This window comes from Phocoena phocoena, chromosome 8 (assembly GCF_963924675.1).
Source record: "Phocoena phocoena chromosome 8, mPhoPho1.1, whole genome shotgun sequence".
Classification (NCBI taxonomy): domain Eukaryota; kingdom Metazoa; phylum Chordata; class Mammalia; order Artiodactyla; family Phocoenidae; genus Phocoena; species Phocoena phocoena.
The window spans coordinates 99,375,352-99,395,134 of NC_089226.1; the positions used below are offsets into that span (position 1 = coordinate 99,375,352).

Here is a 19,783-nt window from a genome sequence, read left to right on the forward strand (position 1 = left end):
GGCTCTCAGCTGGGAGGGGCTAGAGGAGTCAAGTATTTAGTTCTACCTCCTCATCAGCATGTTATCCTCAATCATGAACTTGCTACAAGTCATTCAGATAGCTGGTTAAAGGCAAGTACAGTTGCATATTGTTTTTATTTTATTTTTTATTAAAAATTTATTTATTTAGTTATGTATTTAATGGTATTTCAGGAAATTGATTTATTAGCATAGGTTTCAGAGCTTAAAGCCGGCATTGCTGAGACAACTCTAAAGAGTGTACCTGCAAACAAAGTCAAGGACTTGGTTCCAGAAGCAGGCAAGTGTATGAAAGCTGATTGGCAAACCCAGACCCAAAGGAACAAGAATCATTTACTTGTGAAATTTAATTGTAGTCAGTTGTTTTGGAATATTTTTGGTTTTTAAAAAAATTTTTATTGGAGTATAGGTGATTTGCAATGTTGTGTTAGTTTCAGGTGTACGGTAAAGTTAACCAGTTATACATATACATGTATCCACTCTTTTTTAGATTCTTTTCCCATATAGGCCATTACAGAGTATTGAGTAGAGTTCCCTGTGCTGTACAGCAAGTCCATATTAGTTATCTATTTTATATATAGTAGTGTGTATATGTCAATCCCAGTCTTCCCATTTATCCCTCCCCACCCTTACTCCCTGGTAACCGTAAGTTTGTTTTCTACATCTGTGACTCGGTTTCTGTTCTGTAGATAAGTTCATTTGTACCTTTTAAAACTTGTTTTAATTGAGATGTAGTTGACATACAATATTAGTTTCAGGTGTACTACATAATGACTTGACATTTGCATACATTATGAAATGTTCCCCACAAGATAAGTCTTGTAACCATCTGGACCCATAGAATGTTATTACGATATTATTGACCACATTCCTTATGCTATATATTCCCTTAACTTATTTATTATATAACTGAGGTTTGTACCTCTTAACCCCCTTCACGTATTTCACTGCTCCCCTTCTGGCAATCACCTGTTTGTTCTCTCTATCTGTGAATCTGTTTTCATTTTGTTTTGTTTTTTGTTTGATTTTAGATTCCACATATAAGTGAGATCATGCGATACTTGTCTTTCTTTGTCTGACTCATTTCACTGAGCACAATACCCTCTAGATCCATCTAGATTGTCACAAATGGTAAGATTTCTATTGATAGACACTTAGGTTGCTTCCATACCTTGGCTATTGTAAATAGTGCTACAATAAACATTGCAGTGTTTATATCTTTTTGAATTATATTTTCTTATATCTTCATCAGGTCAATACTCAGAAGTGAAATTGCTGGATCGTATGGCAGTTCTATTTAAATTTTTAAAGGAGGCTCCATACGGTTTTTCATAGTGGCTGCATCAATTTACAATCCTACCAACAGTACACGAGGGTTCTAATTTCTCCACATCCTTGCCAACACTTGTTATTTGTTGTCTTTTTGATGATAGCCATTCTGACAGGTGTGAGGTGGTATCTCATCGTGGTTTTGATTTGCTGATTAACAATATTGAGCATCTTTTCATGTACCTGTTGGTTTCTGTATGTTTTCTTTGAAAAAAAAAAAGTCTATGCAGGTCCTCTGCCCACTTTAAAATCAGGTGTTTTTTTTTTTTTTTCCCATGATGAGTTGTATGAGTTCTTTGTGTATTTTGGATATTAATCTCTTATCAGATACATCATTTGCAAATATCTTCTTACACTTGGTAGGCTGCCTTTTCACTTGATTGATAGTTTCCTTTGCTGTACAAAAGCTTTCTAGTTTGATGTAGTCCCATTTAAAAAATTTTTGCTTTTGTTTCTCTTGCCTAAGGAGACATATCCAGAATAATACTGCTAAGGTTGATGTCAAAGAGCTTACGGCCTCTGTTTCCTTCTAGGAGTTTTATGGTTTCAGGTCTTACATTTACAACTTTAATCCATTTTGAGTTTTTGTATATGGTGTGAGGAAGTAGTCTCGTTTAATTCTTTTGCACATAGCTGTTCAGTTTTCCCAAAACCATTTATTAAAGGGACTGTCTTTTCCTCATCATATATTATTGTCTCCTTCATTGTAGCTTAATTGACCATATAAGTGTGGTTTATTTCTGGATCCACTATTCTGTTCCTTTGATCTATTTTTTGTGCCAGTACCATACTGTTTAGATTACTGTAGCTTTGAAGTGTAGTTTGAAATCAGGGAGTGTGATACCTCCAACTTTGTTCTTCTTTCTCAAATTGCTTTGGCTCTTCAGGGTCTTTTGTGTTTCCATACAAATTTTAGAATTTGTTCTAGTTCTGTGATCAGTGTCTTGTACTTTTCCGAGTACAAGTATTTTCCCTCTTTGGTTAGATTTATTCTTATTTTATCCTTTTTGATGCAATTATAAGTGGAATTGTTTTCTTAATTGTTCTGATAGTTTGTTGTTAGTATATAGAAACATGACATTTCTTTATATTAATTTGTATCCTGCAACTTTATTGAATTCATTTATTAGCTCTAGTTATTTGGTAATGTCTCGAATTTTCTATGTGTAGTATCATGTCATCTGCAAACAGTGATAGTTTTATTTATTCCTTTCCAATTTGGATTCCTTTTATTTCTTTTTTCTTTGTCTGACTGCTGTGACTAGAACTTCCAATACTATGTTGAATAAAAGTGGCAAGAATAAGCATCCTTGTCTTGTTCCTGATCTTGGAGGAAATGCTTTCAGCTTTTCATGCTTGAGTAAGATGTTGGCCGTAGGCTTGCCTTTATCGTGTAGAGGTATGTTCCCTCTATATCCACTTTGTTAATTCCGTACTCTTTTTAAAGAGGGGAAAAGTATTTGGTAGCAATCTTCCTTCCTCTTTCTCCTGCATCTTCACAAAAGGGGTTATGCATAACTGACCACTCCCTAAAGGAGGCTTAGCCTTTACCATCCATGACCACTAGAGGTCACAAAAGCACTTATTTTAGTCACTGAAACAACGGAATGCAGTCTGGGGCATTACAGATTACGCAAAAATGAACCCACACAGCCTACATTTAATTAAGGTGCTTCCTCAAAGCGGAATTGCAACTTCTCATAGCAGACCCATTGTCAGCCTCACTCCCCTGTCCCCCACCCCTGCCAATACAGATGAACACAGTTAATAAGTAGGTAGGTAGTTAAAACGAGGTTTCCATACATGAAACCAGCCTGAGATTCCCCCTAGTCTTTCATGCCCCTCTTTTTCCTTCAATTTCTATCATTATAGCAAACGCTGGGTGCGGAATACACACACACACACACCTTCCTTTGGTTGCCCAATTTTTTGTTAAAGGAGGAAAAGTCATCTTTGTTTAAAATAATTTCCCCCCATTTCCATTGCTCAATTATTATTGTGTTGAATGGAGAAAACTTAGAAACCAGAGAAACAAAAAGACATCAATCACTAATCATTCTGTCATGCGGAGATAACCACTGTCACACCCTGGGGCGGATGATATTGTGATGTTGTGTAGTCTGATTTCTTCACTTGGCTATGCATGAACGTCTTTTCATGTCATCAAGTATTTATCTTCAACATGAATTTTAGTGACTTAGAAGAATCCCATCGTACAGACCCACCAGGGTTTACCTATGCATTGCCCTGTTTTGGGACATACACATTGTTTCCGTGTTTTCCATATTACAAACATTGTGATATGTTATGAGAGAGCACTTATTCACCACTCCCTGAGGGTTTCTACCATTGTAACAGTCCTGGTCTTTTTCGGGCATACAGTGACTTACCTAATAGCCGTGATGGGTGTGAGGATCTGGGCCTGTGTGGTTCATGCCTCTTTCTCCTGGGAGCCAGATCGTTACCAGAGAGCAGGTTCTTGCTCTGGGATGCCAGGAGGGGAGGCCTGTGATGGGGCCGTGAAGTCTGTCCACTTCTGGGCTTCAGTTTTAGGAACTGTATTGAGGCTGCATATCTAAGTTTTTTTCTCTAATCGTCCCAGCTGACATTTAGATTCTTATATATATTTGTGTCCTCTTATGATTTCCCCCTTTCTATAAATTCCAGAATTAGGACTTTTGGGGATCAAAGTGTACATCTTACGCCTTTTGTCACAAATGTTCATATTCTTCTCTAGAAAGTTTGTTCCAGTGTTGACTCCAACAAGCAGAATTTACCAGTTGGTTGTCTTAAATTTTTCTCCCAAAGATCTGTACCTTCAGTATTTATATACCTATGTAGGACAAGGTGAGATTATAGATCTATATATTATATCTAAAATATTATATGTATTATTTATGGGACACAGTTATATATCTACATTTAATATATAAGACATGTTAATTTTATATTAATATCAAACACATTATGTTCATATTAATATATTAAATACATAGATAAATTATATAAAATATATTTGAAATGTGATTTACGCAGAACAAATATTGGAAATGGAAGTTTGTGATATATCGATAACATGATTTACCTAGTTCTGAACCATCTGGGAAGCTTCATATGAAATAATTTTGGTCACTTTATGTATGGATGAATGTGTGTGTACATATATATGTTTACACTAGGTGATTTGAAAAGGAGTACTTGGTATAAGAAATAAAAATAGAAATTTTAAAGATACATCATTTCCTTTATAGAATAAAAGAGTGTGTTGGTTAATTAATCAAAAAGGTCAGAATGACCTTCCAGAATATCAGCCAGACGCCCCCGTTTCCCCCTCACCCTAGGTTTAAATGATGACTGGGGGTCATTGTCTTGAGAAGCCGGACTTTTGCTTTCATGGATCACAGATGTTGAAACTCCAGTGAAGTTTGCATCATTTATTTTACATTGTGGTTTCCATGTTTTAACCAGGAATATGGTAGCATTGTAAATACCGACTTTTTGGCACAGATTTGAAATGAGGTGAAAAAAAAATTCCAGCCGTCCTCTGGGGACGTTTGATAGAAGCTCAGTCCTTCTCCTCTTAGTACTGTGTGAAGTTGGCTGTGATGTGCTCACAGTTGAAGGGTATGTAGTCAGCAACTCCTGGAAACAAGCAGAGAACAACACGAGGTGCCCACGGTGCCCATAACCATGCCACCCTCCCACAGGACCAGCCCATTAAATTGGTTAGAGAGACAAAATCGCCATAGAGTTGGTTAGTGTGAAGGGAGCATGGAACTGAGATTCAGGGGTCCTTGTTTCCAGGGTCTCAGTTGCCATGTGGAGCACGTCTTTGGCCAAGCCCCTTAGATTGTGCCAGCCTCCTTCCCTCATATACACTATTGTACTACTAGTATTTATGCTGAAGAATTATTTTCAGGATTAGAAATAATGATTGCCAAATGCCTCATACAGTATCTGACACATAATAAGTATGCAAGAAAGTAATTACTATTAAAAGGGCTTATGTAAGCCAAATTTAGAGCATTCAAGGCGGGAACTTATGTTCCTTTTAGAAGATTTTGTAAGAAGTGAGGAAGGGCGGTGGGTTGAGAATTCTCGTCTTTCTGGGCAGGAAGCACAGATGATGACATAATCGATGATTCACTCTGAAGTAGCGAGGCATCAGAAAGCATGACAATTCCAGGCCCAGATCTTTTTGGATCTCAGAGGACTTGCTTTTCCCCAGAGAAGAAAAGTAACTGGCAGACATGAGAATTAGACTGATCTAAGTTCCCAGGGCAATTCTTGAGATGAAGGTGGTAAGAGAATTAATAACGATAGTGATTAGCATGTTTGAACAAATACCATGCAAAAGGCACTGAATTTACTCATTTCAAACACATTATTTCTAATCCTCACAATAACCTAAGAAATGGTTACTGTTCTTTCCATATTATAGCTGTGGGCACTATGCCTCAGAGAAGATTCATTATTTGCCTGGTGTAGCTAGAAAATAAGGGGCTTCAGGAATTCCCTGGTGGTGCAGTGGTTAGGACTCAGAGCTTTTACTGCTGGGCCCAGGTTTGATCCCTGGTCAGGGAACTAAGATCCTGCAAGCTGGAAGGGGGGGGGGGGGGCGAAGAGAGAGACAGAGACAGAGAGAAAGGGATTCTAACCAAGGTTTATGTGACTCTAAGATCTTTCTTAAATGCTGCGCTGCAATTCCACAAATTCTGACTGGCCAGATTTTTTTGTCAAATCCATGGTAGGTTCTAGAAAAAACGTCTCTCTCATTGTAATCTTGGATAATGAAGCATCTTGACAAAGAAGGGTGACAATGAACATCAGATTAACTAGGTAACATCATCCTTCGACAAAACCATAGACCAGTACTCTTTTTAAGTTGCAGGATGTTTTAGTATTTGTGCAAACATTTTATAGATTGTTAAGGTTTTGCTGAAGTCTGAGTTTTATTCTTCCCACTTTCCCCACACAAACATTCTTCTTTCTGGCGATTTTTAACAACACTACGACAAAAGAAGGCGAAGAATGGATTTTGAGTGAAGCTGTGGTCTTGATTATCTGCTCTATCACATGCTACATGTATGCCTTGGGCAAGTCCCTTTTTTGTTTGTGAGACTTAGTTTTTTTGTTGTTGTAAAAAGAGTCACTAATGCCTACAGAGTTGATGTATGAAATAAGATAGCATTACTACATTAACAGATGTTATCTTATCCCTCTCATTTATTTCCCACTGGCTGTGAATTCCCTGTTCTTTTGCTTTACACATACGTGTTTAATTTTTTAACCCCAAATTGGCCATCTTCTTAGATCACACACTTAAAAAAAAAAAACCTTTCTCACATCTGCTTTTTCCTTCTTTAGCTCTTACTACATTTGGTCAATCCACTTTTCTTGTTCACTGGATATTTTCCCACTGGCTCGGGGTGGAGTTAGGATTCTTGATATTTTCAAAAGCTATTTTAGAGAGCTACCCATCTGTTCTAACTATCCATCTATCTATCTATCAACACTGTATATATATTCGTAATATATCTGCGTATGTACATACGTAGGTAACAGCTATATGTACAATTATTGTATATACATAGAATCTCACAATTATTTATCGATTAAATTAAATATGGAAATGAAAGAATTAGCCTTCAAACGATGGAGAAAATGCCCACGTTCCTTTTCTTCTCTCACCTTCATTTAAAGGTGTTTTGCCGCTCAGGAACTGCCAATACGTCTTGTGATTAGCATTTTCAGCGATATTGTTAATAGAAGAGACCATGAGTCCCCAGGATGTCATTATGGTTTCAAATCTGGAAGAATAAAATCATATACGATTAATACCTCACTTTAAGTCAGGCAATAAGAAGTTAAGATGAAGGGACAGAGACCTTCTAAATGCTTTAAAGATCAGAAAAACATCATGTTTCAAAGAGAAAATGCAAATGACTAATGAACATAAAATTACTTCACTTGGAAATAAATAAAAATAAAATGAACAGATTTTTAAAAAACCTATCAATAAGCAGATTTTTAAAATGTAAATGTCCAACAATGGGCAAAAAAATTAGGTGAGAGATGGAATGAATATCCAAGATTGACTCTTTTGCAGTTATGAAAATCATATTTTTCAGTATTTTTCAGTGAAATGGGAAAATGCTTATGCAATAATATTAAGTGAAAATGTGGGATACACATCGTATCAGAAATATCTATCTCGTTAATTATGGATCACAACTATTTGTAATATGCATGGAGAAAATACCTATAAAATTATAAAAAATATCAACAGTGATTATATTATAGATAGACTATACATGTTTTGTTTTCTTCTTTATGCTTCCCCCCCTCAAAATTTCTCCTATGTGTATTTATTACATTTATAGTTAGGAAAAGTTAAATCAGGTAAAATTAAAGCTAAGCTTAGAGAAGAAGTAAAGTACATTCAGCAGGTTGTTGGAAAATTAAGTATTCTCGAAATGCGATCTTTATCTTGACCTGTTCTACAGAAGTTAGGGAAGTGATGGAGCTGGTCTGTGGGCAGCAGACACGTGTACTTATCCTAACCCTGGAGAATAGATCCCACGTCACTCGTCTATTCCTTGGCCTTTGTCAGTCTTTCTCCTGGACAGCTCTCTGCAGAATTTGGATTGGGCCATCTTTCCTTTGAAAGTATCTCCTCTTTTCCTTTCCATGACCTGGCATCTTCCCCCTCCTCCTCCCATAGCTTAGGCTTCTCCATATTTCTCTACTGTTCCCTCGTTTTGCAAACCATAAACATTCCCCAAAGTTTAATGTTCTCCTTTGTGATTTATTTCTATATTTTTCCCTTTCCCAACTGGGTAGTAGAAAGAACATAAGAGTCAGTCAAATCTGGGTTCAGATCTCAATTCCTATAGTTTGCATGTTATGTGATCTTCAGAATATTACTTAACCATTTTGGGCCTACGTGGTTCTGTCTGTAAAATGGGAATAATTATATCTGTCTCATGGTTTATTGGAAGCATTGTATCTGCCACCTACTACACTGTCCCTAACTTCAGCCATCAGCTCTATCAGATGACTACCCAATCTCTTTTTCTTGTCCTGACCTCCTCTTTTTCTAGGACTTCCTTTATACCTCCAAAAGCTTCCTAATGTTTCTGTTTTAAATGCCAACAATTAATCATCTAAAGGAATTAGGTTTTTCTCTGAAGGACATTCTTTCTTCCTGACACTCCTACCAATAGTTTTGAAGCGTCTTGCTCTTGACCCCCACATGCAGTCACTCATGAGCCCTGGGGCATCTTCCTTGGTACGAGTACATTTCTCCTAGATGAAGTCCTCATCGGTTTACAGCTTCATTTCTGTAGTCTCGCCCTAGCTTTCCTCCTTGTCACTCATTCCCCAAACCAATGAACATTTTACAACATGACTTTTCTTACTCAAAAACTTTCAATGCTTCTCTGCAACATGAAGTCCGAATTCCTTAGCCTGGTATTTCAGGCTTTCTACAATATCACCCAGTGTATCCTTCCAGACGTCATTCATTTAATTCAGTCCTGTTTTCTCTTGTCTAGTCAAGCTGGTCTACTCATTGACCCTAAATTCCTTGCTCAGTCCTGTCTCGAATGCTTTGTCCTCACCATCACCATCCCCCTCTTCCTAGAATACCATCCTTCCATATCTTCCTGTATGGTACCTATTCTTTGAATGTGGTCCAAAGCCACCAGCCTTCCTTGACTCTTCTAATCCACACTGTGCTCTCTCTCCTTTGAATTCCTGTTTTAAAAACTTCATCTTATATTGACTTGAATGATTTAATTTTTATGAGAGCCTTGCCTAGTTACTAGATCGCAGGCTCCTCAGGGGGCTGTTAAATAAAGATCTGTTACATGATCAGAAGGGAAAAAAGCAAGAAAATGAAGGAAGAAGAGAGAGAATGGGAATTCAGGTTGGGCTTGGGAGGAATGGTGAATGTCACTTGTAACACTCACTTGAATGTGGGGTTTTTGCGCTGTGCTTCCTCTAGGACAACAAGTAGCACTGATCCTCCTTTTACACTAACATTGATGGTCTCATTGAAGAGAAGCTCCACACCCCTCAGCTGGTTATTTATGGTGTATTTGACGGTGATATTGGATGCTGAGGTGGGAACACGGCTAGGATGGCTGGGTAGAGTTGGTTGCACCTCATGACCTGGGAAGAGCAAAGAGGCCAAATTTGTTAAAGATTATGGGGTTTGTAGTATAGGTACAAAATCTCTGTTATTGGCAGCTTATCCCAGAACACATTTCAAGAGATGACAGTGGTTTTGTGTCCTTTGTGGATTGTTCTGAAGAACTGGTATGACCTATGAAGCTCTCATTTCCATCCTAGAGAATTGATCGTAGCTGAAGAACTGACAGCTAGCTTAATAACGAACGTTTATTTTGTTAAAAGGATTTGTCAACTGAAGGGAGGGTTGTGAGCCCTAAGTCATGTATTTTACATGGTGCTCACTGTTCTCTTGGGGTTTTTTTGTTAACCCGTAGAATCTAGAAGCAAAGGTAGTAAGTTTCAGACCATTTAACAAAATACCTGGGCACCTAGTGCAGAATCCTAGGAAGGACTCCATGGCCACCTTGTTCAAGTTGGGAAATCTTTGGGAAGCAGCCTAAGGAGTGAGTGAATGTGGCTATGTTTGGTATGATTGTGGTCAGGTTGCTTAATTGTGGTCTCTATAGGTTCTGTACTGAGATAGACAAGGAGCTTACTAATCTCTGCTTATCTCAGGAAGTCCACGCAACATAAGATGAATCATACTTTATGTTAGTATTTGATTAGAAAGAAGAGTTGGAGGAATCTATACCAAAGACACTGGGGTGATAAATTTTTTTGCAGGACTCTACTTTCTAGATGTATATTTCTGCCATGTTTGAATTTTAAGTATCTCTGTATTATATTTGTAAATGGATAAAATAAAGATATTTCAAATAAAAAGGTAACGTGCCAGATTTCCACCCCATCCCTTTGGTGTGCTGTGAGCACATTTTTATATCTCCAAGTCTTGGCTGAAACGTCAACTCTGTTCTTCTCCTAAGGTTCCCAAACTCAATGATTGGTCATATACTTTCTTTGCTTTTGCACTGTATATGGCTTCTATTTCTGTTTAATACTTAGTTCATTCTTCCAAATATTGTAGTTTTTGTCTACATACCATCTCCTGACTCTGTAAAGAGCACATATGATAAGATATTGCCTGGTGTTTGGTGCATTTGTCAAATGAATGAATGACGTCATATGTTACCTGACTGTTAGGACCATGGATCTTCTCTCTCCACAAGCATCCAACAAAATGATTTACCTATAGTAGGTGCTCAGTAAATGTGTGTTGAATGGAGTGGATGTGGGAGCAGAATTCTGAGGACAGGACAGCATGGCTGTGTGCTAACACACAACTCTTGGGAACTGGCCCTGCCTACGTGGCAGTCATGTATATAACAAGACCTTATGCCACTTAAAATTGGTCCACGTATCATTCCTGGCATAAGTTGCCACTTTATAGGGAGAGACAGATGTTAAAGAGTTCTTACCAGGGCTGCAAGACACGTGGGGCACATCTAGGTATGTCTTGCCTTTTAGGGAAGGGAGGATTTGGGCAATGGACATGGGGTTGTGGAATTTCCCCTCCTTAATCTCATCCAATACAGAATCCATGGTCTGCTGGCAGTTCCACTCCTTCTTAGGTGGTTCAGGTGTCACGGAGAGAGCCTGGGGCCGGGGTGGGGGTGGGAGGGTGGGTAGAGAGAGAGAGAGAGACAGATTAGGTATAGCTGAGAGTTGGCCTTTATTAACCTTATGAGGGGCAGACTTGATCACTAATCTTTGTGATCAACCAGAGTCCAAAACCGAAGCTGCACGAGGTTCAGGACAACATCTGTCTTATTCACGGCTGTGTCCCCACTGCTTAGTTCAATGTCTGTCACGTAGCAGTCACACAATAAATATCTGAGCTACACTCAGTTTCAGGGAGTGCTATTAGGGCTGCAGTATTTACTAACAGTTCTTGCATGTAGAAGGAGGATGAGAGCTGGCAAAGCAAGCTCCTGGGGAAGCTTTATTGTAGGACAACCTGGCCATCTAACGTTAGTAAACTTCTCTTGTTTTTTGTTGTTCTACACACCCTTTGGTGGACTCTTCCCACATTCTTTGATCATGTCAGTACTGTCAGCTAGAGGCTCCACGATCCTGGCCACAAGGGTGGACTCGTGAGCTGGGCTAATCGTAGAGTACTATCCTCTTGGTGACAGTGATTGATGGACACATGCACGAATCAGAGTCCTTCCATGATACACAGACATTGGGAGAGAGAAACATTTCTTCCCCCTTGCTGGGGTTAGTAATCATGGAGGTGCTGGTGACCATCTTTCTCAGCCACTCTGAAGAAGCCATACAGCAGGAGAGAGTGAGAAAAACCATGGCTGAGAGATGATGAAACAGTGATCCCTGATGTGATTTGAGCCCTTTATTCTGATTAATCCTGAAATCACCTAATCGAGCCCTGGATCCCCCAGTTTCTGTGAAATAGTAAATCTCCATTTTTTTTTCTTAAGCAAAAATTATTTGGGTTTCTGTTGTTTGCAAAATGAGTCTTGATGAATACACCAAGCAAGTCACTCTACTTTGCTGAGTTTTCTGTCTCACGGGTAAAATAGAAATCGTAGCTCCTGCCTACCTTTGGGGCAGTCATTGGAGGCTCAGATGGGATGCTGTGAAGCATTTTGTAATGGTGTGTTGCGGAAGCTGTCCTTAGCACCTCTCTGCCTTTACCGTTGTGCGGACTCATCCACTTATTAGCAACCCCAGAGCGTGTTAATGGTCTGGGGATGCTGATGACCCGTTCACTTGAAGCTTTGAATGGGAAATGGGTGAAGGGAGGGGAACCAGAAATGGCTGTGAGCTAGAGGCAGTACTGTGAGCAACTAGGCAGTTTTGACAGGCTCTGTTAACCTCCGTAACCGTGACAATGGCTCTTCCCAGTGGCCCCTTTACAGGGCAGTTTGGTTAAAGGGCATCAGTCAGGCTTTCCCAGCAATCGTATCTGTATCTTGTCCGCTTGCCATATTCATATCCCAAATCCCACTAAGTGAGATGTATCCCCTTGGGATAAAACATCACAGCACCAACTCTTTAGAAAGGAGTAGTGCATTAGCCAGTTAGACGTCAATAATAACTTCGCATGAAGAAGTTTATGTCCCCAAGTTAGGTTCTTGTCAGAGGAACCTTGAAAGCGTTGGAATATTTATGGAAGAAAGAAGAGGAAATGCCTCTGGGAAACAATGTGGGTGGCCTAGGTCACTTGAAGGGCACTGACAGCTGGCAGAGGGTGAGTGAAGGCTGCAAAGGAAGCTAAATATCACGTCTCTTCCACTGGGAGAGCTCACAAATAATTATTAAATGCCACATTGTGCCTGTGACTTTTTTTATACCTTTGCTATCATGGGGAAAACGAAATTCCAGGAAATTCAATATTTGCCCAATATTGGCCAATATTGTGGCCAATCTGGGAGGCAAACCCAAGTTGTTACAGCCTTAGAAACCCTTTGTTTTTGACACCAGAACATTTTAGATTAGAAAAAGTTTATATAGTAGATATCTGGTGATTTCAGACCTCGGACTGCCTGCGTAAACTCTGGCATAAGGCGGGTAGGGAGAGGTTATGTAACCTAACTGACAAGTAATCCACGTGGCCTTTGCTATCTGGATATGGGTGAGGTCCTGCCTTTTTCAAAGGAAAAACTTTAATTCCCAGGTACAGCTTTTCACGGTGTACCCTGCAGGTGCTAAAATCCCAAATAGAATTCACAAACCAAATTAGCAAAAGCAAACACTTCTCCGTCTGGCTCTAAGGTGAGCAAGGTTATTTTAAGTGAGTCATGAATAAAACTTGCCTTAGATTTCTTCAAGACTTCCTTTGTTCCCCCACAAATCTTTCTAGACCTGAGGCCTGGGAAAGCTTTTGTATGATTCGGCCATAAAAACAAACAGTGTTTTGCTCTCTGACAAAATTTTATTGACCACGACATGATGTAGAAACTGACTTTATTTTCATCAGTTGGTCCTATGGCACATTGGAGTGGGGACTTTGTATTTACTCTTATGTTTAACGTGAACTAATTTCTAGTCTATTTATGCCTCTTGCTCATTTTTTTATCTTAATTTTAAAAAATACTTTAAAAATTGAGATGTAATTGACAGATAACATTATATTTGTTTCAGGTGTAGTAACAAATGGTTTGATATTTCTATATATTGTCAAACGATCACAGTAAGTCTAGTTAACATTCATCACCACACATAGTTTCACATTTTTTATATTGTGATGAGAACTTTTAAGATTTACTCTCTTAGTAACTTTCAAATATATAATACAGTATTATTAACAATAGTCACCACGCTGTACATTACATCACTAATTTTTAATGTATAGAATATCAGACCAGTCTCCAACCCCCTGCACTAGTTCAGAGCTAAATTAGGTTTAGGGTGGGCAGTGTAACTCCATGGTTCTGTTTCTTTATTTTTTAGTGATGTATAGTTGATTTACAATATTATTTTAGTTTCAGGCATATGGTGTAGTGATTCAGTATTTTTGCAGATTATACCCCGTTATAGATTATTACAAGATACTGGCTATAATTCTCTGTGCTATACAGTATATCCTTGTTGCTTATCTATTTTATACATAGTAGTTTGTACCTGTTAGTCCCATACCCCTAATTTGTCCCTCCCGCCTTCCCTCTCCCCTTCGGTAACCACAAGTTTGTATATAGGTGATATCATGCAGCATTTATCTTTCTTTGCTTGATTTAATTCACTAAGCATGATATTATGGCTCTCTGTTTCTTGGGATTTCCAAGTTGGGAAGGTCATGATGTCGTTTTTCTATTAATCCCATGGGGCATTTTGAGACTCTGGAGCATAAATTTCTTAGTTTGGACTACAGGATTTGGCCACAGATGACCCTTTAATTTTTGATTCTAGTTGGTTCTCTCTCCCCACGATTATTGGTGTGTTTTCCGGTGGAAGGTGTTGCCCTAATCAACGGAAGGGGAGGTGTGTGTGTGTGTGTGTGTGTGTGTGTGGTTGTATTTGGAGCTATGTCAAGCAACATCTTATAGAGTCCAAGCCTGAGACTCTATACTAGAGAAGCATAGGACTAAGCATAGATTTGATGACCAGACACATCTGGCGCTGACATATATTAGGGATCTTTGTGAGGTTGAACTGAGACTGAGATAGTAAAAGACCTTGACAAAGATTAGATGTCCAGGTAGTTTTAGATTATTTTCATTAATCATTTTGAATACAATCCCACCTTTTCTTGGATCAAGGTAAAGATCTGATAGAAGAACACTTGATTGGCAGCATGGAATCAGAAGATTCAATATTTTTTGAGGACCTCCTTGAATATCGTTATTTTCTAATACACCGAACTTTCAATTGTCTATAATTATTATGAACAAACTGATCATTATTCATAATAAACCAATACATTTCTTGGATCTATTTATTTATTTATTTCCATGGAAGGGAAAAGAGTTCATGCATATTTGATTTTATACTTTACCCGTGAGGTAGGGATGAATTAACACGTACCTGTATTTCACCAGTAGAGAAACTGAGGCACAGGTGCCGTAAGGAATCTACCTGTAGTCACAGTAGCTGGTCCTCCACAGAGATACTACCAGAAGCCTGGTCTCTTGGTCCTACAATCCAGGCTCAGGGACATGGACCCAGCAAAGGGCATCAATGACGCACTTACCTGCACGGCAAGGCCAGTGCTGTAGATGTTTCCGATGATGCCATCGTCTAGGATCCTCTTGCTGATATTCTCCACCGTGTTCTTTAGTACCTGGCTGAACAGGGCTCTGTAACCTTCCTCTGAACCTATGGGGATCTTGTTGTACATACAGGTCAGAGCCAAGGTCACCACTGCCCCTGTATCTGAGAATCACAGCACGGGATAAGACAACCACGACCACCACAATATGAACAGCTAACAGCTGTGTGCCTATTGTGTTCAGGTTCATTATCTCCTTTACCCTTCAGGACAATCTGTGAACTAGGACCTATAATTATCCCCATTGAGGGGATGAGGACATGGAGGCTCAGAGAGGTTAGGTAACTGCCCAAGGCCACACACCTGAATGCAGATGTGTATGACTCCACAGCTCATGCTTTGAATGAAAGTCGACTAGCAACATTTTCAATCCCGCTTCTCTTGTCCCAATGTTTATCTTTCAAGATGTCAGCAGTTGGTGAAGGTCCAGCCATCACCACCTCTCACTGAAGTCCTCTCTGTCAATCCAGAAGAGAGACTACACTACAACAAGTGTAGTCTCTCTTCTGGATTGCTTTAGCATTTGTTGTTTGTACCTGTTTTGCAGTCTCAGCACCGTCTGCTGTTAACTGTGCCCTGTGAGCTCTCAGATGGGGGGAGGGCGGGGATTTTCATCTCCCATAGTACCCAGCACAAGGGCTTTTTTCATTATTTCATTCTTATTATGTGTGAACTGAATGGGCAAAAACTCTGACATGACGAGACCAGAAGAAATCAAAGACTTGCCAGATGGCATTTTTTTTCATCGATCTTTCCCTCCCCACCCTAATCTCCACCCAAAATTTCATCACCTCATTAAGGATGAAAATGTTGGCAAGGAAGCCCCAATTTCCTGAACTGGCAGAGAGGCCTCAGCAATGCATGAGGTCCCAGATGGGAAACAGAGGCCAGTGTGTGTTTGACCCGTGGGGAGGGTACTTGAGTAAATACCTACCAGTGTGCTGGTCTGATAAAGCCTGAAAAGAGAGAGGTCGCTGCTGCGGCACGTATAAGGGGTGAGAACCTGAGATAATCCTTTTGCTTAGACAGTGGTAGAGGAGAAAGATGACCGCCAATGAGGGACATAACAGTGGCCCGCACAGAGGGCATCATACAGAGAAGGGATCGTTACGTGCAGAAGAAGGACACGGTGTGGTAGAGGAGAGAGCTTCCATTCACAAGCAGCCACGTGCTCGCAGGATGAAGGAATAAGATGGTCCCAGTGCATCCTCGAAGGGGAGCATTATGGGTTTAGTGTTCAGAGGGTAGCTGTTTAGTATAAAGAGAATATTTGGGGACTTCCCTGGTGGCGCAGTGGTTAAGAATCCGCCTGCCAACGCAGTGAACATGGGTTCAAGCCCTGGTCCGGGAAGATCCCACGTGCCGCGGAGCAACGAAGCCCGTGCGCCACCGCTACTGAGCCTGTGCTCTAGAGCCTGCGAGCCACAACTACTGAAGCCCGCGTGCTGCAACTACCAAAGTCCATGCACCTAGAGCCCATGCTCCAACCCCACTCACCACAACTAGAGAAAGCCCTCAAACAGCAACAAAGACCCAACACAGCCAAAAAAAAAAAAAAAAAAAGAGAATATTTGGATGTAGTAAGGAGAAGCATCGAGAAGAATAGAGTGTGGAAGCATCAGCAGCGACTAAAGAGGAGGTTCAGGGTGGGACTGAGTCCAGACACTGATTTAATAATTTAATCACTTGTCTGGGAGCAACTCCTGACTTGGATGACGTATTTATTGTTCTCAATGGAGATTCTGATTTGTCTGTAACTGTCAGACATGGCAAGGATTATCCTGGTTTCTGTTTTATTTTCTCTCTTTCATTTATACCTTAATTCACATGTCCAACAAATATTTGCCAAGTATCTCTCATCTACAGACATTTTCATGGTCCTCAGCTCCTCTTCCATGGAAAGCTCCCCCCCTCCCACTTTCCCTCCAGCTCCCACTTTCCCTCCAGCTCTACCCTTCAGTGACCTTGATGTTCCCAGCTCAGGGCACTGTGTGAAAGTGGTAACCTACTCACCCACGTTGAAGGGAGAGGAATTGGCCAGCAGGCTCTTGGCAAAGCGGGCTGCTATGGGTAGGGTCGTCGCCGGGTTTTTCTGGCACAGCGCCAAGATCGCCAGACTGGGCCCATAGAAGGATAAAGCATCGGTATTGAGGCCTTGGAAAGGGATAGAGGGCCTTCATAAGACTAACATTCACCGTAAAGAAGATATTTGTGAAAAAGGAAAAGCCAAACCTTTTAAAGAGACATTGCTAGAAAACCTGTCCAAAAGGAAAGATACCATATGGCAAGAGATAACTTCCATGTGTCTCAGAATAAGACTGTCATCTGGCATGAGAACAGAATAAGAGGGATGCTGCTGTCTTCAATGATGGCATAGAACTGTTTCCCTGGGATAGTGGTCTTTTCTGGTTCATTGGATTGGAAGTGGAGATCTCACTTGTGGGATCATCAGAGGTACTTTGTGTCTCTTGCCTAAACTTCCACTCTCCCTTCCTTTTTCTTTATAGATTTAAAATTCTCAGGAAAGGCCATTTGCCTCACTTCCCCCTCCCTTCTGATGAGGTCTTACTGGAAGGCGCCCAGTTCTCCATTTGTCTCTGTAGAATCGATACTTTGTTCCCAGGGTCGTGGCAGGAGGAGGTGAGGGCCATAATGGTGAGGGCAAGCTGACCAATGGTAAGGTCTGTAGAAGAGAGAACAATATAGTTAAACAAAGGCGTTCTCAGGGGAGAGCACCAGGGGCCAGGCCGAGCTCTCTGCTTCTTTCCAGATCATTTCGATTTTTTAAATAATGTGATTAGTTTTTTGATCTTTCTCAAGGAAAGAAGTATGGAAAAACATTGAAGAAGTATGGAAAAACATTAAATAGGCCATTAATCTAGTGGCCTCTATGTGACTTGACAACCCCATCAGGAATTTCTGGTATCTGTTTAGAAAAGCAGCAAGAATACCCATACAAATTCATATATAAAAAGAATGTATAGTTACAAGATAATTTTAACTTTACTCAAGTTTATCTAATTTGAACCTCAAGGCAGCTCCTGTGAGGCAGGCAGGACAGAGACTTTATTATTATTGCTATTGCTATTAGTGTTATTGTTATTAGAATTATTTGCGTTTCGCAAATGACGACCGTGTGGTTGATGGGGATCTGTGACTAGTCCAAGGTCACAGAATTAGTAAGTGGCAGAGCCAGACCTGGAAATCTGCTCTTTTACATTTAATCTAGAGCTCTTTCTGCTTTGCTGCCCTCCTGTGTGAATGCCCTGACTTCACACATGAGTCCTTCCAGGTATGCAGGGAAAGGTGTTTGGGTGATTCAGGTACCATCACAGGTAGCACTGGGGTGGGGGGACATGGAGGTGGGCCCTGGGGATGGAGATTCAGGGAGCGGGCAGAGGGGCCCTGGCTTCTCACCAGCTGTGTCACTGTCCATGAGCTTGAAAGTCAGGTTCTTCTGGGCCTCCAAGTTGTAGGCTCCAGCCAGGTTCATGGCAATCAGGATGCTGGGGTTTGGGAAGGCAGAGTGGACCACGGAGCTCTCCATGAGCACTTGGATGCCATTAACCAAGGGCTGCTCTGCTAAGGGAACAGCTGCAAGGGACAAAGGCATTTACCAAACCCCTCATCCTCGTTCCCTCTTCTCAGAAACATGTTTCCTGTGTCTCTTAGGAGAAGACAGGAGTAGCCTTGGTATCCTCAGGGATGCTCCCTTTGGGGTGATTATTAAAGAGCAATGGAGAAAACACTGGGCTTTTTCTTTGGAGGCCAGTTAGTCCCTACATCTTCCCAAATAACCCTTACCTTTAAGAAAGTGATTTTTCACTTTTCATCGAGCACTATGGCTCACAGACATTTCATGCTATTTCTAGCATGTTCCTAGAAGTCACTGATTTCCTTGCATCCATTTTTTTCTCCCTCTTACATGAAAAATATGAAAGATTTGGGATATGACCTATCCTCAGCAAGTACCCAACATTCTCACTAATAGTGGTACCTGGTCAGAACAGCCACTGAAGATCTTTCTCTGTATCATCAACCATCATTCCTGCAATGATATTTCAATTTCTCTTAAAGTAAAATGCATAGACTTGCCTCTCAAAGAACTTATGCTGTTAAGTCAGGAAAGATGAACCACACACACTCACACCCTGACTCACCCGCTTTGGAACTCCTAGAGTGACCACTGTTTTCGGGTACTGTCTCATGAGCAGACTTCAGTGTCTGAGGTTTCTGCCTATCCCCAGGGTAACTGCTTCCCTGACCTTGGAAAAAATGCTCTACTCACAGCATGAGCTTCGGGTCTGGGTGCTGGTCCCAGTCATAGCCCAGAGAAGGGTCAGGAGTTGGAAGGTGACCCGGGTCATCCCACTGTCTCCTGTCCACATCTCCCGTTCACAAGTCCCAGTGTTTGCAAGTAGAGTATTTCTCTACTCTTTCTTATATATGCTTCTCTTTGTAGAACAGTCTGCTCTCCTCCCCCATCCTCCAGACACTCCTAACACTTATGCTGACTGCACTCTCCAAGATAAAACTAATTTCCATTTGCTTATCTAAGTTTACCTACTATAGAGC

General features: G+C 40.5%; 1 protein-coding gene across 1 annotated transcript; it reads right to left on the reverse strand.

The window, feature by feature from the left end:
• Positions 1-4,767: 4,767 nt before the first annotated feature.
• CBLIF (cobalamin binding intrinsic factor) lies at positions 4,768-19,614 on the reverse strand. The gene is made up of 9 exons (XM_065882115.1): positions 19,497-19,614; positions 18,626-18,802; positions 17,778-17,891; positions 17,222-17,362; positions 15,131-15,312; positions 10,899-11,076; positions 9,321-9,522; positions 7,039-7,157; positions 4,768-4,989 (listed from the first exon to the last, which is right to left on the reverse strand). The coding sequence occupies exons 1-9, from the start codon at positions 19,594-19,596 to the stop codon at positions 4,928-4,930; spliced, it is 1,275 nt and encodes a 424-aa protein (XP_065738187.1). The 5' UTR covers positions 19,597-19,614; the 3' UTR covers positions 4,768-4,927.
• Between the last annotated feature and the right edge of the window lie 169 nt (positions 19,615-19,783).